This window comes from Cyprinus carpio, chromosome A16, assembly GCF_018340385.1.
Source record: "Cyprinus carpio isolate SPL01 chromosome A16, ASM1834038v1, whole genome shotgun sequence".
Taxonomy (NCBI): domain Eukaryota; kingdom Metazoa; phylum Chordata; class Actinopteri; order Cypriniformes; family Cyprinidae; genus Cyprinus; species Cyprinus carpio.
In genome coordinates this window covers 12,374,298-12,396,649 of record NC_056587.1, presented here as the reverse complement: position 1 = coordinate 12,396,649, position 22,352 = coordinate 12,374,298, and the positions used below count along the sequence as shown (strand labels likewise).

Sequence of the window (22,352 nt, the reverse complement as noted above, 5' to 3'; positions counted from 1 at the left end):
TTGGAGGACAGATTGATTTTGTCTTTCCCACCCACATGACTCCAAATTTGATTGATTTTATTTGCCCTATCTTCATTTAGCGTCTCTGTGCTCTATAAAACCTATTATGCATTTCAGGGCTCGCCATAAGAAGTTTTAAATACGATAAATGGTATAAGAAATGTCTTAATTATAAATATAACTTTCAGTTGGGGACGGAAAGACAAGAGTCGCGATACGGCTGGATTAAACTTCAAAAGGCAATGATGTCATTGAATAAATATGAGCGCTGCACGTTTCAAGTCAAAACGCGGCGCGGATGTCTTTATTTGAATGTATCTGAAGAGTACCGACTGTCCTCAGAATTTAATTTCGTTTTATCTATAATTCCTGATAAAGCAGTGTTTATGAGCGCAGAGCTGCTTTGTGTACAGCGGTTACCAGGGAAACCGCAATATTTCAGTGCTCCTAAAGCGCCACCTCATGACAGAGAATGAATTTGCATTTCCAACAAGCCTTTTTTGCTGTTTGTGGTCTGATCAATGCAAATATCGACTCATGTTTTTACGCAGCAAACACAGAGTTGTAAATGAGAAGTTAATGTGCCTTCTAAAAATCTAAATAATTAAGACAGTAATATTTATTGTTTAAATTGACACAATTTATATGCTTGATTCATTCCTTTACATAAAAATGGTCTAAAGGCTGAAATGCTGTTGTATAAGATTTTTGTTTTTGTGAAAACCTGTATCTGAACTGTAAATCATGTAATTTTATGGCTCAATACTGTATGTTACCATAGACGTTGTCCAACACCACTCATACGGTGTTCATTTTACGTGTGCAGCTCTTAAAATGGGTCATAAATTGCCTTAAATTTATTTTTACAAATTCTGCAGATACCCTGTAAATAGTGAAATAAAATTCCTTCATTCATATTTGTTGATATTGGTGTATTGGAAATATTTTTGATTGACAATTAAACTCCTATAGAAATCAGATTTTCTATATTTATAAAAAAAAAAAAAAATATATATATATATATATATATATATATATATATATATATATATAATTTTTTTAATTTCTTTTTATTTAGGCTAGTTAAATGAATTTTCGGGCTACCAAAATCTGAAGAGTACCTGCCCAAAGGGCTAACAGGGATTTTTAAATTTTGCGAACCCTGGTGCATTTGTCAATGTAAGCCCTGACCTGATCAATAAAGCCATTAATGTTTTCAGATCACTTAAGTGAATTTTATTAAAGGGTAATCACTTTTCTTTTTGGGTGCAGAAAGGAAGTCATCTCATTCGCTGTTGCTAAGGCAACCAAAATCTCCAGCATATTGCATAAAACAGACTTTAATACATACCACATTTTGCCTTGTTGGCAATGGAGGATTAAGCTAAATAAACTGTTCACTTAAGAGAGGTGGGCCAAAATATATAAGAGGTGGGATTAAGCGCAGTCACTCAAATTACTGCTAAGGGCAAACAAGACCAAAAAACATAAAGTAATAGAGATAGGGCTGGGCGATGTATCGCATGCAATTGTCATGCGCATTTCATCAGTAAAGCCGGTTCCCTGATTACCACTAAATCGCCATCACCTGCTTTCAAATGGAGCGGCATTTAATAGACAGAGCCGTAGATCACTGAAAAGCTACGCAATATCGCGTTCATTATCGAAGGCAATTCATCTGCGATAATGAACGCGATATTGCGTAGCTTGTCAGTGATCTACGGCTCTGTATATTAAATGCCGCTCCATTTGAAAGGAGGTGATGGCGATTTAGCGGTAATCAGGGAACCGGCTTTACTGAAGAAATGCGCGTGACAATTGCATGCGATACATCGCCCAGCCATAAATAGAGACTGTCGGAAGAAAGAGGAATGTAGGTACTGTTGTACCGAAAATGATAGGTTGTCGAAACAACATCCGTCATGACACTGTGCATACAGGTGTGTTGTCGTAAATTCATGCTTTTGTATGTATTTTAAACCAGCTAGTGTCTGTACTGAGACCAGTGTCTGTGCATCTGGTGTACAGTGAGCGTTTCTTCCTTTACTTGCGTTGCTTTCACTTGTCTTCATCACCTTTTCTGCCTTTGTTTGTGTATATCTTCAGAATATCTTATTTATGTTCTGAATATGTTTTCAGAAATACTTTTTTAAAGCCGGACACTTTTTTTTAATATATTATTTTTTATATTCGTATATTATTGGTTTTAATTTTTTTTTGTATTTATTTTGTTTTTTAAACGATTTGGGTACTGATGTATCAATCCAATTCTAGAACTGAGTCGGTTCTTTTTAGTGAAAAATGCTTTGTTTTTGTATTGTTGGACTGAATTCATGCTGCATTCAAGACTAAAAAAGCTATTTAAATGCCCCTTTTTTGCATCAAAAGAAAATAATTTGTTTATTACTACAGAATTAATAATGAAATGGACTAAATAATAAAATGTTGTTACTCTTAAGAATGGAATTACCTGTGAGATCCTTTAATTCTCTCACAAGAGGTGTTGATTTTTCAACCTAAAATAGGTTGTTGACCAAAAAAGGTTATGGACCCCTTCTCTAGTTCTCAGAGTCTCAGTTGGGTGGGACTAAAACTTAAAGTCCACATGAAATCAAAATTGACTATATTTACTTTGTTCGCCTAAATTGATCGTTTTGTGCTGAACAATTCATCCATGCGAGTCAATCCACACAAAAAATTTTTTTGGCTTCGTAATCTTTAATCAAAAATCTGAAAATGCCACTCCCCTCTGCATTGGAAGACCTTCACTGATGACGTAGGCTTGAGGAATTGGGTGTGTGCTTAATCCGTAACCACGCCCCTCCAACTGACAGTAGACAGGCTGCCTGTGTGTGTTTGCGAGCATTGACAGCGCGTGAAAGGAGAGATGGCGAGGAGGTGCATTTTTGACCGTTTGAACTCTCCGCATATAACGGCTCAAACATGTAAGGTCTGATTCCCGTGACGAAATGATCCTCCGTGTGTTCCTGTTCTTCATCTTCCTCCTCCTCCTGCTGCAAACTAAATTGCGGTGATTCCGGTGGCGAGTAATCCTCAACAACCGATTGTAAACTTGCGTTTAGATCTGCCTCCATTTTTTTAATTAAACACCTACTTATCTATATCCAATCAGGTGCTAGTTGGAAAATAAGCCACGCCCACTATTTTCCTCATTTATTATTCCGTTTCTCTCGGAAATACGTCACAACACTGGAGAAAAGTCGTTTACAACTTCCGTTTCACGGGAACTTTAAATATGACTCGTTCTCACGCACACACATGCACCTATTAAACTGACTAACCCAGACGGCTGAGTCATCATTTGTTAACCTGCAGATCCTGGTTGTCAGGTAATCTTAGGACAAGGCAGAAAAACGGTTAATCTGTCTGATTAACTGCTAAGCTTGAACAGGGTGGCCTTTCCTTTGTGGATGGGTTTTTTTTCTGTTTGCTGAACCATGTGTTGTAATGGACTTTTTCTTTAGCAGAAGGTATAAAGATTATCTACGAGTAAGAGAATTAAATATTTCAATGTCATTGTATTTTATTTGGCAAAAAGCTGTGTAAGTAGTTGGATAATAAACAGTCAACTGGTTATTGTTGCCAAGTAAACAAATTTAGGCTGATATAAAACCCCACTGTTTCACGCTGGAGTCTTAATCACCCTGTTGGGGTTTCTTTTGAGACAGACTGACAGGCAAGGTTGCAGCTATTAGTCATTTTTTACTAATGATTAATGACATGGGCTGTTATAATGTTTGAGTCTGGCTGGATGAATCATTTCAGCGAATAGTTGTTCCTAAGAGCTTCATCATGATTTAACCAGGCACCGAGAGTGAGAAAGAGACAGACCCCCCTGCTGAGATCACATTACACAGACCGACAGATACAGAGAATATTTTAGCAAGCGTTTATTGCAGTCATTTTGGTGGGTTTTTTTCAGCATGGCTGCTGTTCAGCGTATTCATTTTAGGACAGAGAGTCTCTACAGGTGGAGGGTTCTGTGTCATAATGTGATTCTATGTCTGGTTCACTTTGTTAGCTTTTTTTATTGTTTTAGTTTTTTGCACTGGTACTAAAATTCTGGGCAATACCGACAATGATGGGGATTTTACTTTGTAGTTCTGATAATGTTTTTCTGTCATTTTTGTTGGCCAAAAATGTTATACTCAAAACATCTGTTTTCCCCCCAACATCAAGTAAAAATTTCTACAGTATGTCACAGAACAAAGAACCACAGATAGAGTGATAGACCAACATTCCTCTGAACTTGAATCTCAGAAATGTAAAGAATGTCTTCACCAAAGGAACCACACAAAATACCAGGGATATTTTATCACATGATTCTTTTTTTTTTTTTTTTTTTTTTTTTTTTTTGAGTTAACTTATATAAAAATTGTTTATTTTTTTGTTTGTTTTGTCCAGGAACCAATCACATGAGTTTCTTGAATTCAATCATGTTTACAGGGCTGACATGATGTGAACACCGATGAACTTCCTGCAAGTAAAAAAATAAAATAAAATTCAGATCATATCTGATAATATATTGGTGTTTATTGGTGGTTGTTGTTGTTGTTGTTGTTGTTGTTGTTGTTGTTGTTGTTGTTGTTGTTGTTGTTGTTGTTGTTGTTGTTGTTGTTGTTGTTGTTTTTTTTTTTTTTTAATCCATCGCTGTTTGTCAATTATTGTATATACCTTTGCCATCATCTAAAAACACTAATAAATTAATAAAAATATAATCTTTAGCAAATCTCAAAATAAATATAAATTTCATGCTGTACAGTTTTGGCCAAAAGTTTAAGCAGTGAAAATAATTTGTGTTTTGCAAAGTTTGCTGCTTCAGTATTTGTAGATTTATTTTTCCACATGGTATACTGAAAACCAATGATAAGCATATATGTTTTCAATGCTTTTATTGGCAAAAAAATATAATGAGTCAATATTTACAGTGTTGGCCCTTGTTCTTCATAACCTCTGCGATTCGCTCTGGCATGCTGGATATTCGCTTCTGGGCCAAATCCTGACTGAGGGCAATCCATTCTTGCCTTATTAGTTCTCGGAGTTGATCACAATTTGTGTGCTTCTGCTTGTCCGCTCACCATTTGAGGACTGACCACAGGTTCTCTGTGGGATTAAGATCCGGGGAGTTGCCTGGCCATAGATCCAAAATTGCATGTGAGGCCATTTTGATGCAAAGCGATGTTGGCTGCACATGTTTCTTTGGAGGTAACCATTGCTAACAAGAACACAATGATTGGAAGCGCTTCTTCCCTCCTTTTATAGCAATCAGTCTGCTCTTACAGTCTAATTAGTATGATAGTTATTTCACCTGACTAGTACTCATTCACACTTTCACTGCTGATATGATTAGTCAATTAATGTTAGCTGGTCATTTTGTGTCAGGTTCAAAAAACAGTGAACAGTTTTTGACCATTGAAGCTTTTAGCAATTATTTAATGCATCTGATCACTCTACACAATAATCTAGAAACAATGTGAATGAACACCACAGCTTAAGCAGCAAACTTTGCAAAACACAAAATTTATGTCACTGCCAAAACTTTTGGCCATGACTGTATATACTGTACAGGCTAGAGGAAGATTTTTTTATTTATTTTTGTCATATTGTGACTTCACTTGTAATATTTAAATGGGAGATTTTAGTTTTTATTGCTTTTTTTATTTAGTCAAAATATTATTGAATTTTAATATCTGCAGTTATTAGCAGTCATAACATGAAAATAATTATGACTTTATACTGAATTATAGAATTTAGAAAAGAATAATTGCCATTTAAGTTTGCAATGCCAATGTATTTAATTCAGGTGCATTTTATTTTAAAGTATTTAATATATTTATGTATACATTTTAATTATAGAATAGAATTGTATCTTTGGTCAGTATATGTCAGAATATTTTAAAGTAATAAATTTTTTTTTTAATATATTTGTTTTTAGTTTTCACATCCTTAGTCTGAACAAAGCCAAAGATACATGGTTTGTTCACTCTCTCTGAGAGGAGAAGCACTTAGGAAAGGGACACATGGAAGAACAAAGAGATAACGATGAAGAAATGTAAATCTAAACATCTGGCAGATGTTCATCTGTTTTATCTGTGATGGCTGTAGTAGTGTCCTGAAACGACCTCGGTTGACTGTGTGTGTCTCAGTCTTTGTTTGATTTGGATGGCGTTCTCCTGTTTCACGTGTGTGGAATATTATTTATTGTGTGATGGATCTGGGCTCTCGCTGTGTGGCATGCGGCAGGGGTCAGACGAGGTGAGGGCTTGCCGTGTTTCTAAGTAACAGCCGATGTGTGGTCGGCAGTCTGGGCTCAGCGCGGCGTCCACTGGGATGTCGGAGGGCTTTAAAGGTTGTCTGAGGACACACACTGCCTCGTCCGTTGCTCTAGTCTTCTCCAAATGAAAATGGAGTTGTTGTTGTTTTTTTTTTTTTTGAGACATTAAATCAATGATATTAAGCCACAGAAACATTATCTGTGGCTTGCGATAACTCTTGTTTCCAGTAAAGTGTTCTAGTGTGTTATGTAACAGTCATTAAAGGCTGAAGCTCCTGCTGGGGATTGTAGATGCTAATGTGCATCTCTTCACAGGAACTTGATGTTTTGTTGCTGGTAAAGATCTGCCGTAAGATCATAAAATGTTGATGTGTTGAACCCCTGCTGTTTCTAATTTTTGCTTAATGAAACACCCGTTTTATGATTGTGTCGGGTCTGTCTTTTTATTATGTCTGTCTCAAAACTTGTCTGCCAGATCAGACAGGATCTTAGCTGATTGTACAACTATGGTGGCAACCAATAGTTTTCATTACCGTAGGGAAAAAATCAATGGTTTAGAGTTAGTATTAGAAGATACTTTGATATTGGTTTTGTTTTATTACAGTTTGAACATTTGAGGTCAGTACTCTTCCTTTTTTTTTTTTTTTTTTTTTTTTTTTTTAGCAAGGATGCATTGATTTGATCAAAAGTGACTGTAAAGACATTTATAACGTCACAAGTGATTTCTATTTCAAATGATATTTAATTTTATTTCTGTTTTCTTTGATGAATAGAAAGTTCCAAAGAACAGCATTTTTTTCTTTTGAATAATCTATTCATCAAAGAATACTTAAAATAATGTATCACCATTTCCACAAAATATTAAGCAGCACAACAATGATAATAATAAGAAAATCATCATATTGGAATGATTTCTGAAGGATCATGTGACACTGAAGACTGTAGAAATGGCTGCTGTTTCATTGTATTTTTTTAACCAAATAAATGCAGCCTTGGTGAGCATAAGAGACTTTCAAAAACATTAAAAACTTTACTGACCTCAAACTTTTGAATGGTAGTGTATGTTAAATAAATCATCTTCATATGTGCAAATTAATGGTAAATTTACATACTCAAATAATTGGTACATTTGCCATTATTGTCTCAAATATAACAGTAAAATAGTACTGTTTTATCTTAGTTTAGTTGAAGATTTGCAGAAAATGTTTTCAGGGAAAGGATTTAACAAATCCTATAAATGCAATTTAAAATACTGAAATAGAATTATTACTTGTATTAAATCAAATTGTGTATCGAACAGGAATTTTTCTCCATTTGAATTGAATCAAGTGAATCAAATCAACCCAGTGAATCATTAATTGATTCATTGTCAGTTCCTAAACAAGATTTCACATAGTACTTACTCCAGTAAAAGCAGCTGTAGTAAATCATAGAAGAAACTATAGGAACCTTTTGTAAGTGAGTTCTGCAAGTACATTTTTGCATGCATGTATTTCAGCCACTCAACTGATTTTCTCTCTGTCTCTCTCAGTGAGCTTGCGGTCTGAAGGATGAGGTTGGGCGCATTGATTAGCACGCTGCTACGCTGAGAAGAGTTTATCCACCTGGGACGAGCGGCAGCAACTACACATTCCCTCCCTGAATCAGCTATCAAACACCTTCTCTGAATCAAGTACCTGTCTGGATCTTTCTTCGCTCGCTCACACACAGCTATGGCTGGCTGGCTCTGGCTGGGAGGGTAATCAGTGCTCTGGTTGCCCTGGCAACCCCACCCTGATTCCTGCTGAATAGAGCCCTAGTCTGTCACTAAAGACTTTTTAGCCCCCCTCCACCTTTCTTCTTAGTTTATTTGCCCTTTCGTGAAGGTAGAGGGCAGCGGCCGGAGCAGGAGCCATGGACTTATGAGATGAGAATGGCAGCACGGTGGCTGTTTGGCCCCCAGGAGCCCTCAGGCAAACAAAGCCAATAACGTGGGTGCACACACACACTCATACAGGCCGAGTGGCAGGAGCAGTATGCAGGAGGCTGACCTACCAGCCACCAATGCTTTCACAGGTGAGCACCGGATCAGAATTATAACCTCAGTGTTGGAATTAAGTGGGATAATCGGTTGGCATGAATGTGAGTTTAATGATTCATGCCAGCGGTGCAGATTATGTTCATGAGGAGGTTCATGTTGTGCTTTACAAACTCATGATGGTTTCTGTGCGTGTGTGTGTGTTTGTGTGTGTTTGCTAATATTCAAAGCTGCTTTCTCACTCCCCCTCCCCTTCCCAGACTCCTCTGCTCCATTTCTCAGACAGGCTGCGTTTCTCTCCCCTGCCTGGAATGGAATGCAGAGAAAGTGCGAGATGGGTGGAGGCCGGTGGAAGCTGGGCTATGTACTAAACCACAGTTTGACAGCCTAGTGCACTGCAGACAGGACTTGGAGAAATGTGCTACTTTACTGACATAGTATAATGACCCAACTTCTCTTCTCTTCTCTTCTCTTCTCTTCTCTTCTCTTCTCTTCTCTTCTCTTCTCTTCTTGTCTCGTCTCGTCTCGTCTCTTCTTTTCTCTTCTCTTCTCTTCTCTTCTCTTCTCTTCTCTTCTCTTCGTTATTTTTTTCATATTCTGTTCTCATTTCTTATCTACATCTCATCTTCTCTTTTCCTTTCTTCTCTTCTCTTGTCTTTGTCTTGTCTCTTCTTCTCTCCTCTTTTGTCTGGTCTTAAAAAATACTTTTTCATTTAAAGGCATCCTATTATGCTCTTTTACAAAGTCGTGATTTTGTTTTGGGGGTGTACTAGAACAGGCTCTCACACAAGGTTGTTAGAAAAATACATTATTTTTCACATATTTTACATTATTAAAAACACCTCTCTCCCCAGTCTGGAATGAACGGCTTGAATAGTTCCTGTATCAAATGAAGGCCCGCCTTCTGAAATACGAAATGTGCTGTGATTGGTTAGCTTGGCCAGTTACTCGGCGCCTGGTTGGGAAATGTCATGCCCCTTACCATAGCCACCTGCTGTGAGCTTCAGTTTAAATATTGTGTCAAAATCAAATCAATTTGAGCGTGATTTAAACTCAGATGATTGTAACCACTCTAAGCTCGTCTGCCTTGGGAAAGCTAGCGTGTCTCTGACATAGTGATAACACTCGCTGCGTTCTCTAGTGCAGCTCAACCAGGTCTTGTCCCATTCGTCGATATTTGTGATGTCAAAAATCCCGGGAAATATCCGTTGCAGTCCAAACAAGTCATTCGTTGTAGTTTTTGAAAAGTGATTTCTGTTAAAATTTCTCCTTTTGAAGTGGACTTTGAGCTTTGTAGCTTTGCAGATCTTTTTTTATGCTCAAATAGCAACATTACAGACTAACTAAAGTTGAAAAAGTGAAAAAGCATAATAGGACCCCTTTAATCTCTGTTCTTGCATCTTCTCAACTTCTGTTTGTTTTTCGTTTTTTTTCCTTTTTTATTTTTGTCTACATTTTTCTCATCTTGTCTCCATTCTCCTTTTCTCATCTGGTTCTTTTTCTTCTTCCTTCTCTTCTCATTCTTGTTACATCTCTTATCTCATCTCGACTGATCTCTTCTCTCCTCTTCTTGTCTTGTTGTCTCTTCTTCTCTCCTCTTGCCTCCTTTTTTGCTCATCACATCTCCTCTCATCTTTTCCCATCTTCTTGTCATCTACTTCCAATCTGATCTTCACCTCTTCTCCTCTTCTTGCCTTTCTTCTTGCCTCTTTTGTCCAATATATTTTCACCTTGTCTCCTCTCTTCTAATCTACCCTATTCCCTCTTTTTCCCATTTTCTCATCAAGTCAAGTCACCTTTATTTATATAGCGCTTTATACAAAACAGGTTGTGTCAAAGCAACTGAACAACATTAATTAGGAAAACAGTGTGTCAATAATGCAAAATGACAGTTAAAGCAGTTCATCATTGAATTCAGTGATGTCATCATTCAGCTCAGCTCAGTTACATAGTATCTGTGCAATCATTTGCAATCAAGTCAACGATATCGCTGTAAATGAAGTGTCCCCAACTAAGCAAGCCATAGGCGACAGCGGCAAGGAACCAAAACTCCATCGGTGACAGAATGGAGAAAAAACCTTGGGAGAAACCAGGCTCAGTGGGGGGCCAGTTCTCCTCTGGCCAGACGAAACAAGCAATTCAATTCCAGGCTGCAGCAAAGTTAGATTGTGCAGAAGAATCATCTGTTTCCTGTGGTCTTGTCCTGGTGGTTGTCTGAGACAAGGTCTTTACAGGGGATCTGTATCTGCGGCTCATCTAGTTGTCTTGGTCTCCACTGTCTTTCAGGGCTGTAGAGGTCCTTTCTAGGTGCTGATCCACCATCTGGGCTGGATACGTACTGGATCCGGGTGACTGCAGTGATCATCTGATCTGGATACAGACTGGATCTGATGGCTGCGGTGACCTCGGAATAAGAGAGAAACAGACTGATATTAGCGTAGATGCCACTCTTCTAACGATGTAGCAAGTACATCGGGTGTTATGGGAAGTGTTCCCTGTTCTGGTTTACTTAATGCAGCCTAAAAATCCTTTAATAGATTTGGATATAAGAAGCGTATTAGTGTGTTATGTGTAAGCCAGGTTAAAGAGATAGGTCTTTAATCTAGATTTAAACTGAAAGAGTGTGTCTGCCTCCCAAACAATGTTAGGTAGGTTATTCCAGAGTTTAGGCGCTAAATAGGAAAAGGATCTGCCGCCCGCAGTTGATTTTTATATTCTAGGTATTATCAAATTGCCAGAGTTTTGAGAACACAGCGGACGTGGAGGACTATAATGTAACAAGAGCTCATTCAAATACTGAGGTGCTAAACCATTCAGGGGTTTATAAGCAATAAGCAAGATTTTAAAATCTATACGATGTTTGATAGTAGAGCCAGTGCAGTGTTGACAGAACCGGGCTAATATGGTCATACTTCCTGGTTCTAGTAAGAACTCTAGCTGCTGCGTTTTGGACCAGCTGGAGTTTGTTTATTAAGCGTGCAGAACAACCACCCAATAAAGCATTACAATAATCTAACCTTGAGGTTAGATTGATTAACATTTCTGCATTTGACATTGAGAGCATAGGCCGTAATTTAGATATATTTTTGAGATGGAAAAATGCAGTTTTACAAATGCTAGAAACGTGGCTTTCTAAGGAAAGATTGTTATCAAATAGCACATTAGATAGCGTTCTAGGTTATTATATGCAGAGTTTTTAGGTCCTATAATTAACACCTCCATTTTTTCAGAATTTAGCAGTAAGAAATTACTTGTCACCCATTTTTTTATATCGACTATACATTCCGTTAGTTTTTCAATTTGGTATGTTTCGCCGGGCTGCGAAAAAAATATAGAGCTGAGTATCATCAGCATAACAGTGAAAGCTAACACCGTGTTTCCTGATGATATCTCCCAAGGGTAACATGTAAAGCGTGAAGAGTAATGGCCCTAGTACTGAGCCTTGAGGTACTCCATACTGCACTTGTGATCGATATGGCACCTCTTCATTCACTGCTACAAATTGATGGTGGTCATATACAGTAAGTACGATTTGAACCATGCTAATGCACTTCCATTAATGCCAACAAAGTTTTCTAGTCTATGCAAAATAATGTTGTGGTCAATAGTGTCGAATGCAGTGCTAAGATCCAATATCACTAATAGAGAGATACAACCACGATCAGATGATAAGAGCAGGTCATTTGTAACTCTAGAGCAGTCTCAGTACTATGATATGGTCTAAATCCTGACTGGAAATCCTCACAGATGTAATTTTTCTCTAAGAAGGAATATAATTGTGAGGATACTACCTTTTCTTGTATCTTGGACAGAAAAGGGAGATTCGAGATCGGTCTATAATTAACTAATTCTTTGGGGTCAAGTTGTGTTTTTTTTTATGAGAGGCTTAATAACAGCCAATTTGAAGGTTTTGGGGACATATCCTAATGACAATGATGAATTAATAATAGTTAGAAGAGGGTCTATGACTTCTGGAAGCACCTCTTTTAGGAGCTTAGATGGAATAGGGTCTTACATACATGTTGTTGGTTTAGATGATTTAACAAGTTTATACTATTCTTCCTCTCTTATAGTAGAGAATGAGTGGAACTGTTCCTCAAGGGATCTATAGTGCACTGTCTGATGTGATACTGTAGTTGACGGCTGCATGGTTACAATTTTATCTCTAATAGTATCGATCTTAGAAGTAAAGTAGTTCATAAAGTCATTACTGCTGTGATGTTGGGAAATGTCAACACTTGTTGATGCTTTATTTTTCGTTAATTTAGCCACTGTATTGAATAAATACCTGGGGTTATGTTTGTTTTCTTCTAAAAGAGACGAAAAGTAATCAGATCTAGCAGTTTTTAATGTTTTTTTGTAGGATAGGTTACTTTCCCACCAAGCAATACGAAATACCTCTAGTTTTGTTTTCCTCCAGCTGCGCTCCATTTTCCAGGCTGCTCTCTTTAGGGTGCAAGTGTGCTCATTATACCACGGTGTCAGACTGTTTTCCTTAACCTTCCTTAAGCATAAAGGAGCAACTGTATTTAAAATGCTAGAAAAAAGAGAGTCCATAGTTTGTTACATCATCAAGTTGTTCGGAGGTTTTGGATATGCTAAGGAATTGGGATACATCAGGAAGATTACTTACAAAGCAGTCTTTTGTGGTAGAAGTGATGGTTCTACCATACTTTTAACAATATGTAGAATTTACAGTTTTAGCTATGTGAAGTTTGCACAAAACTAAATAATAATCTGATCTTGTCTCATCTGCTTCTGTTCTATTGCTCTCTTATTTCTTCTTATTTTGTCTCCTCTTCTAGTCTTGTCATCTTGTGTCTTGTCTCTCCTATTCTCTCTTGATTGTTGCTGCTTTGTGCTGTTGAGTTTGTGCAGGTGAATGTTGGATTGTCTCATTGTGTCTTGTGTTATGTTAAGGTGTAAGCAGGGCAAAGAACTGCTGATTTGTTTGTCTAAAGATTATAATAACATTTTTAAAATCACATCGGGCTGCACCACACCTTGTGAGAGATCGCATGGGTGTGCTTTGGTATTGTCTAGCACCTCCTCCTCACATAGTCAAGTTGTTTATATTGCTAGTGTCATCACTGTCTGGTTTGCAGTGCGTTCTGATCTTTTGTTAATGCTGTATAGTGAAGAGTCTTCCATACAGCTGAATATCCACCGTTATCAGGTCAATGTTGAGTTTCTCTAAAAGCATGCTTGCAGGAACACTTATTTTAAGATCATTTATAAAAGCCAGTGACCTACATATAGAGGATCATCGCCGCCTGAGATCCACAAATCTCTGCACAGTTTTTGTCCCAGTGAAACTATCCCACAAACTCCTGCACCTGAGCACTTTCAGATTCTCACAGGACGTCCTGGTGTTTTTAGTTGTTAAGTTGTTTTGAAGTTCTTCCAAATGTAGACGTTTCATGGAACAATGTCCAGTAGTACGATCATCCAGGTTTGGCAGTTTAGGATCTGAGAATCGGGTGGAAAGGGACCCAGGTGTAAATCAGGATCTGACTAGGGCTGGGCTTGTAATTTTTTTTGTAACAAGTCTTTACTGTCACTTGTGATCAATTTAATGCATCCTTGCTGATTAAAAGTATTAATTTCTTAAATCTTAATAACCCCAAACCTTTGAACAGAGTTGCATTTATAATCCACTTAGCTCAAACATTTTTTTTCTAGTTATAAGTTTCCTTTCACAAGGGCCAGAACAAACCAAGGATGGAAATTTGACAAGCCCTGATGCAGCAGGTGTGAAAACAGAGACTGACCCTGATTGTAATTGATTAACCTATCTGAAAAGGAGTGATTGCGGTTTTCTGTGTTTGTTCCTAGAGTGCAGATTCCTGTGCACTAACGGCAGATGTCTGAACCTGGGCTCGCAGGTCTGTGATCAACTGAACCACTGTGGAGACAACAGTGATGAGGAGCACTGTCCCCTCTCCACCCAGCATCCTGCATCTGCCATCTTCAGCTGTGAGTCCATCTCTATAACATTGCTGCTTCAGACTCAGATCTGTGTCTGTGTCCTGGTTCTGATGAAGTCAGCAGGGTGTTTTCTTGCTTCTCATTGGTCAGTTCTCATCTGAATTCCTGAGGCGTTTGTATCCAAGCCACCTGCTAGGTGTGAGTGTGAGATGTGTGTTAAGTGGTGTCTCTGCACGCTGAAATGCGGAGAGGGACTGTGTGTGTGTGTAACAGGGAGTGTAAGTGGTTTGTGATCAACATAGGATGCTAAAATGTCTTGATATTTTTTTAGCTATTTTGATTATATTTGACATGTATCTATATGTATGTGGGTCAATGACATGACACTCATTTTTTGTTATTTGCTTTTTTTTTTTTTTAATAAATAAAAAATGCAGTTCAAAGTAAATACAAAGACTTTAAAGCACCTTACCTATGATTATCATATTTTTTCAAATAATTGAAAATGGTAAAGTTTTTCTAGTTAATTTGTTAGAAATATTGATTTGGTTATTTCATTTCTAAAAATTGTGTTTTAAACTCAAACACTTTTTCGTGGTTACTTACAGTAAATCATTGACCCATATATTTGCTTTGTAATTAGGCAAATGTGTGACTTTTTTTAAGCAAAATCATGGTGAACATTAAATATTTTGTGCAGCCCCTGGCGTGAGATGGTGGCAGCCAGTCAGCTTTGAGGACAGTTTGAGGAAACCAGAGCAGACAAGAAAAAAAAAATCTCAAAAAAAGCACCTAGCTCCTTTTGCGTTTCTCTGTCCTGGCTGTTTTGAAATCAGTCATCTGTTCTTGCCGTGTCATGCTCCCCTGTGCTCCCTCTGCTCCGAGGGGTGTCTTCAGTCAGAACTGTTAGAGCAGTAATGCTCATTTCCTCAGCAGACAGACAGCCGCCATATACTGCTAGAGGGAGAGAGGAATGATGCTGATAGATGTTAGAGAAGACGAAATATGCTGAGAGCGAGACCGAATCTGAGGAAATGTTTAGAGTCTAATCGAGTTTGCCATCTCTCTGTCTACAGCAGGGCCAGACAGATTGATCATGAATACAGTCTAGACACCCTGCACAAAATATTCCTCTCTCTCTGTCTCCTGCTCTCTGCCACCACATTGAATGGTTGTGGTCAGGACTGTCAGGCAGCCTCTGCAGAGAAGGAGGGAGTGAGAGAGAAAGGGTGTTCATCGAAGAGTATGATGAAAAGCTTTGCAGGGTTTAAGGGTGTGCGGCAATGATCTCCTTTGTCAGTGGTTTGCATTTATTGGCATCAGGTGTGTGGGAGTCAGACTAGCCAAATATCAGGGTCAAGTATGTTGTCCATGAATTTATCTTTTTATTTCATTCATCTTAGGAAGGTACACTTAGTTGTTTTTGTGGGAAAAAGTTTAATGACCACTTTTCACAGTATTTTTCAAAGTATTTTCTAACAGCCTTTTTGAAAACCAATAACAATAATTCCTAATTATGCAATAGCTTACAACAACAATAACAACAGTAGTACTGTATATGGAAGCCCATTTCCACCACTAAATAAAAAATAAAAAAAGGTTATTGCGACTTTTTATCTCCCAATTCTGACTCTTTTTTTTTTTTCTCAGAATTGTGTGATATAAACTCGCAATTGTGAGTTTTTTTTCTTCCAATTGCAACTTTATATCTTGCAATTCTGACTTTCTTTTTTTTCACAATTGCGAGTTCGTTTCTCGCAATTCTGACTTTTTTTCTCAGAATTGTGACATGAACTCGCAATTTTGAAACTTGCAATTCTGAGAAATAAAGTCGCAATTCGTAGTTTTTTTTTTTCTCGTAATTGCGACTTTTTATCTCACAATTCTGACTTTTTTCTCAGAATTGCGAGTTATCTCTCGCAATTCTGAGGAAAAAGAATTGTGAGATAAAAAGTCGAAATTACCTTGTTTTATTTTTTATTCTGTGGTGGAAAGGGGTTTTCCTTGGTTTCCTCTTTTTCGGTTTTCGGTTTCGGCCAAGAATTTTCATTTCGGTGCATCCCTAATTATTATTATTAAACAGAAACAACAACAGTGTGAAAAAAAGATTAAAAACATTTATTAACTTTAAAAGTAAAAATATTTATTTAAAGACTTTTTAATGTAAATTTCTTTGCCATTAAATTGAGTATTTGAACACTTTTTTTTCACTCCTTATTTTGTGAAAAACCATATGTGATTATGTTTTTATTTATATTTTATTAATTTTTTTTTTTTTTTTTTTTTTTTTTGGTCTAATATTACAATTCTGTAATATTAGACCTTATTTTTTCAAGATGCAGGACTGTTTAATAATAGCTGTTGTTTTTTAATAATAGTAATAGTACTTGTTATCATAGCTGTTGTTGTATAATAATAATAATAATAATAATAATAATAATAATAGCTATTTATTATTCTAGTAGTAGTAATTTTAATTTTATTAGTTATTTAGTATGATTGATTGATTTAATTTTTAATTTTATTATTAGTTTTGTTTACTTTTTTTTTTTATGTATAATTGTTGTTATTATAGTATACCAAAAAATGTTTACAGAAAGGAAAGATTTAGTAAATAATAATGAGACGGTTTTAATTTTTGGGTCAAATTTTCTGGGGGATCTGCTAAAGTACTCAGTAATTTCCCTTGAGATGGGAGACAGAGAATTCCTTTTTAGTAGATACAGTCTGAAAGAGATATTGTTCCACTTCGTGGAGGCCACAGATCAGCCTTTTTCTGCCTGTATTTGCAGGAATTACTTTAAGAGTGATGCTGATTAAACATGACAGGTTTCCACACCTCACCTCCACAGAAAAAAACCACACTGAGGGTCATCTTACCTTACATACACTCTAGCTTTTACTGCGATGAGCACAGTTACCACAAAACCCATCACTTTTGCCCTTTCCTGGCATCGAATCCCAGCACACAACTTGGCTGGAAGAACTTTGCTGTAAAATTAAATAAAATCTAGCTTTTTCTGACATAAAACTACAAACGTTTATTCACTCTGCATAAAAGCTCGGGGTACGCTCTGTCCTCTTTGAAGGCGGAACGGTAGCGGCACGCTTTGAAGAGCATGTAAATCAGCCTCTTCAACAGTTTGCATGTTTGTTAATGGCTCCCCTCTCTAGTGTGTGTGTGTGTGTGTGTGTGTGTGTGTGTGTGTGTGTGTGAGTGAGAAGAGTTTCTCAATTGCTGCAGACAAGCTGAAGTTGTCAGGCGCTGGACGTTCATAGACACTATCCCGCTCACACTGGACCAACACGTCCCACTTTGATGTCTGTCAGGGGACGAGCATCTATAAAGCTCTCTCTCGCACTAACTTTCTCCTCACGTTTCTCCTCTGCGGATTTAACACAGGTTGATGGGGGTCAAGAGATCGCCGAGGTCACGTTTCGAGCCTTGTCTGATGTGAAGAGCTCAACAATCAGTTTGTTTGAGTTTAGGATTTCCATCACTAATCTCCATCATCTCTCATGCTAATCTGGGCCGACCACAGCAGGCTGCATTTTCATGCTAAGGGGCTCATTACCAAACCGACGTCATGTCTTCTGTATGCAATCTGTGTCGCTTGGAGGGAGGGCAAGTCCCAGATGAAGCGTTTGAACTTCTTGAAGAGAGAGAGGGAAGTGCCCGATGATGGAATTGTTTGGCTTACAGGAATATCCGACAGTAAAAGAGACTTGAATGAAGTTCGGAGGGTCTTAATCAGGGTTTTAATGACAGATGATAATGATGGTGTGAATGAGACACTTGTGTTTGGTATTTGATGTCTTGGAGCCGGTTTAAAGAGCGTTCCCCTTTGTTTGCGCTCACTTTGATTTGTGTTATTTGACTTTTTGCAATATTCTGGATAAAGGAAAGCAGTTTATCTCGGAAGATGTTTCTTAGATTTGCACTTTAACGAACCAACAGGCTGAGCACCTGTGCGATAAATTCATCGCGCACTCAATAGCGACTGTTGTGATTTTGTTTTTAGTTGTAAATAGGTCTTTTTCCCCCTCCTTAAGCTTTCCGATGAATACGAATCCTGTCAGTCCGAATAGAGAAATCTCTGATTCCTTCATTCTCTCCTTCCTCTTTTCTTTCCTCCGCTTGCTTGCTCGCTCGCTGTTTCCCCCAGGTCCTTTGATCCACATCCCACACACGTCGCTGCATTAGCCGGGCTGTTTTTCAGGGCGAGGGCCGTGTGGTTCTGTATTCGTTGGCTGTCAACACCATCAGTACTGATGGGTTTCAGACAGTGTCACCTCACGCAGGCTCACAGTGGATTCTGGGATTGTTTATTGTGGCTGAGCTGGAGGTCTATCGGCCACTATTCTTCTATGTTCACTCATTTACTCAGTGCATTCATTCAGTCATTTTGTACTGTGAACCTCCCAGTATGATGGAATCCCTCAGTCTCTCTCGGTGGCCTTCATGCCTCCCTCGTTTCTTCATCTGTTACCTAAGTACGTTTGACCCTGTGTGTGAGTGTGTTGAGAGAGTAATGATGCAGCTGGGGCCATTAAAGATTGGGAAACTGACAGCTCTCCTCCTTCGCTTTCATTCGCTCCCCTCAAAGAACGATAGACGGAGAATAAAAACACAAGAGGAGAAAAAGAGGCAGAGCTATAAATGGAGACGTCTTAAACGGCAAGTTGGTCTGGAATCCAATCAAGTTTGGCTCAAAGACTAAAGCAAACACAATGAAAGACACAAGAAAGCGAGGGAGACCGAGAAAAAAAAAAGCTTTTTACTAAGTGAATTGTTTGTGCTTCATGTCCAAATCTGAATTAAGATTTGTATTGATGAATTTATTGTTTACAAACAAATGCTTGGCAGAAACACTACCAGCTTCAGGTTTATATTAGTTAGTAAAGTAATCCATTACATTACACATATTGAGGTAATATAATCAGACTACTTTGATTAATTTTAGATTACTTTTGACCTAACCTGTTTATCACATTAATTTTAAGAGGATAATCTTGTACCATATGCTTATAAAAATGCAAAGAAAAAGAAAATGTTTAAAAGTCGAAAGCCTTCCAAAGGCATAGTATATGTGATATTTCAAATAAAAGTAGTTGAAATGTTGAGAAAACACTTCTTAAAACTAAAATGATTCTTGTGAATCCAGTGGAAGACTTTCTGAATGTATGTAAGCAGTAGGGTATTTCATAAAGATAAAAAAGAGGAATTGGGGAGAATCAATAAATTATGAATACTTTATTAACATTGTATTAATAATATATAATAATGTAGTCAATAAAAAATGTAACTCTTGTCTGATTCAGAGTGTTTTAAAATGTAATTTAATCTAATTACAAGTACTTTTGGAATCTGATTACATTATCCAAATTACATGTGATCAGTTACTACCCAGTTCTGCCAAAAAGTGCCAAATATGGGGTTGAAGTATCCCATTTCCAAAAGTCTGGAGGGGGTTTGGGCTTCTGTAGATATCCATTATTAACGGTGGATTGGACAAACTCCGGATTTGACATGGTTTGTGTTACTTTGCAGGTCTTAATAATTACAATCTCCTCTAGTTTAATAAGAGCACATATTAAACATTAAATATCCCACATTTCTTCAGCTTTAGAAGTGTTTGTTATAAGTATGTGGGTATTCAGCAAGTTTAAATAGATTTTGCTTATTTCATCTCTATACATGTTTTCACCATTAACCACAGGCATCTTTTCTTAATATCAGTGATAATTATTACATTAAATATTGTTTAATAAGTCATCCATCCATCATAATTCACAGCACTGCTCTTATCTGAAGAACCCTGAAGTGAACTTTCCTTGTTGACATCACAATCATTTCATCTTCAGATTCTCCACAGGATCTAAATCTTAATGGATGAAATGACCTTCATCCTAGCCAATCAGAATGCTGATGATGTAGATGAAATTCAGGAGTTTAAATGGATGGCAACACACTTGTTGAATTTAGAGGATTGTTATAACCCAGCAAGAGCTAAAGAGATATTAAAGCAGTACTGATTTTAAAAAATACCATGGTAATACTAAGTGTGCTCCGATCAGGATTTTTGGAACCGATCACCAATCATCGGTCACAGGAAGCAGTATCTGCCGAATACAATCACTGATACTGATCTTTTTGAAGGCTTCTTTTTATTTTTATTTAGTGATGCTCCAATCAGGATTTTTACAGACATTCTAAAGGGCCTGAATTTTATTTTTGAAAATGGGGGGAATTCCCCTCTTAGGTGACTCTTGTGGGGGGATTTTTCAATTTGAGGGGTGAAGGGGGCAATTTTTTTTTTTTTTTTAATCTATAATTATCTCACCTAAATGTTTGATAATGCAGGGCTTTTTTGTGCTTAGACTCAGGACAAGCCTGATTTCGTCAGCTATATGGACTGAGATTGAGACGGTTCAGCTGCATTTCATGCAAAACCTCTAGTGACAGGCGCGTCGTCAGTTTGAGATTGGTTTAAGAGATCAGCCTTTATGGAGACCGCCGATCAGATTATCGATAGACGATCAATCAGAGCACCCCTAGGTAATAGCATCCTTTTTTTGGACATGGTATAAATGCAATATACACCACTGTACACTACCAGTGTTTTTCTTCTAAAGACCAAGGCTTGTTCTGCACTAATATTTTCAGTGCCTTTATAGCAGTTTGCTGCTCAAGTCTAAATAGCTGTATACAGAAAATGATATCAAAACTCTCCGGAATGTTTTTTTTTCTTCTTTTTTTATCATGTGCCCTCCTGCACCCAAAATGTTTTCCCATTTTTAAACCATTTTAAATGAGTTGGAATGCAAATGAGAAATCTTTCTCATTCTTTCTGTATTCCCCTTCCAACCCGTTGTGTTTTTGTTCCCCTGAGGTGTTCATTTCTCACAAATATCTTCTCCTCTCTCTCCCCACAGTGAATAAAGACTTTCATACTGAGACATCCTATTAGCTCATTTCCAGTTTACCCATAATGCCTCATAATGTGTTTTTATGTCATATCAGTCATTGCTGTATGGATGAAATTCAGACCCTAAACTCATTCACTCTCTGATTGCAGGATGTCAGGTTGCATTGTTGCTTGAAGATGCATGAATGGAATAAATGAATTCTTAATGTGTGTGTGTGTGTGTGTGTGTGTGTGTGTGTGTGTGTGTGTGAAGGAGAGAGAATGAAACATGAGAAGAATGTTTCCTGCTGAGGTGCTATTTAGTTTCTCCTTTTTTTTTCTTCTTTTTTTTTTAATGGCTCATTGTTTGTTAAAAACATCATGCCAGAAAAGTGATTTGCAGTCTTTATTCCAATATGTCTGTGTATGTATGAATTACAGCAAAGCACTTGTACTCCCATTTTTTTTTTTTTTAAATGCTTACCTGCTTCATAGTTTCATAAGAGCAAAACTATTAACACCACAACATCCAACTTTAGGGCTAAGTATTGATTGCCCATTTTAAACTGATTCACACACTCTGGATTTAATTCAGTTACAGTTCGATTTGATTCCATTCAGAAAACCCAAGTGGCCGTAGCGTTGTGGCAGCACAGGAGCTTTTGCATGGGCATTACTTCACAGTTATTATTGATAACATGTTGACCATTGACAGAGTCATACTTTAGAATAGCTGTAATTTTGTAGTTGTTATGAGAGAGGCAGTGAATGTGCATGTTAGTGTCTCTTTTTCTGGGTCAGAGCTTTGAAGTTTTGGGTCAGATGAGCTCGAATCAGATGTGCCACTTTCTCTCTCTGGTGACCTACGCGCGGGAGGTGTGTCGAGGCAAACACTTTAAGCCAGTCTGCTGTGCTCTCTGCCTTTGTTTTTAGTTTTTGTGAATCTGTGGGTGGTGATTGGCTGGAGATTGAACATGTGACTCAGGGGAGTGAAGTGAAAATATGAGGGCCCTGATGTAAACATCACCTCCTCTAAGCGGGAAGGTTTTAAACTCTTTTGGGATTGAAAATGATTGTGGAAGGGATATAGTTTCAACGTTGAGTTAGAAGCAACACACTCTGTGCTTTGAGGAATATAAAATAAAGACGTTTGATGGCCATAATCATTGTTTACTTTGACTCAATTTATGTTCTTGTGAGGCAT

General features: G+C 37.5%; 1 protein-coding gene across 2 annotated transcripts in view; it reads left to right on the top strand.

Annotated features, from left to right (window-relative positions):
* Positions 1 to 22,352, top strand: part of LOC109110868 (low-density lipoprotein receptor class A domain-containing protein 4-like) — a 50,438-nt gene that overhangs the window by 7,189 nt on the left and 20,897 nt on the right. Inside the window, exons 2-3 of one of the 2 annotated variants that reach the window (XM_042772689.1) lie at positions 7,827 to 8,350; positions 14,148 to 14,288. In XM_042772689.1, the coding sequence (XP_042628623.1) occupies positions 8,311 to 8,350; positions 14,148 to 14,288 (181 nt within the window). In that variant the 5' untranslated portion in view covers positions 7,827 to 8,310. The remainder of the gene's footprint in view (positions 1 to 7,826; positions 8,351 to 14,147; positions 14,289 to 22,352) is intronic. The other variant, XM_042772690.1, reaches the window with a different exon arrangement.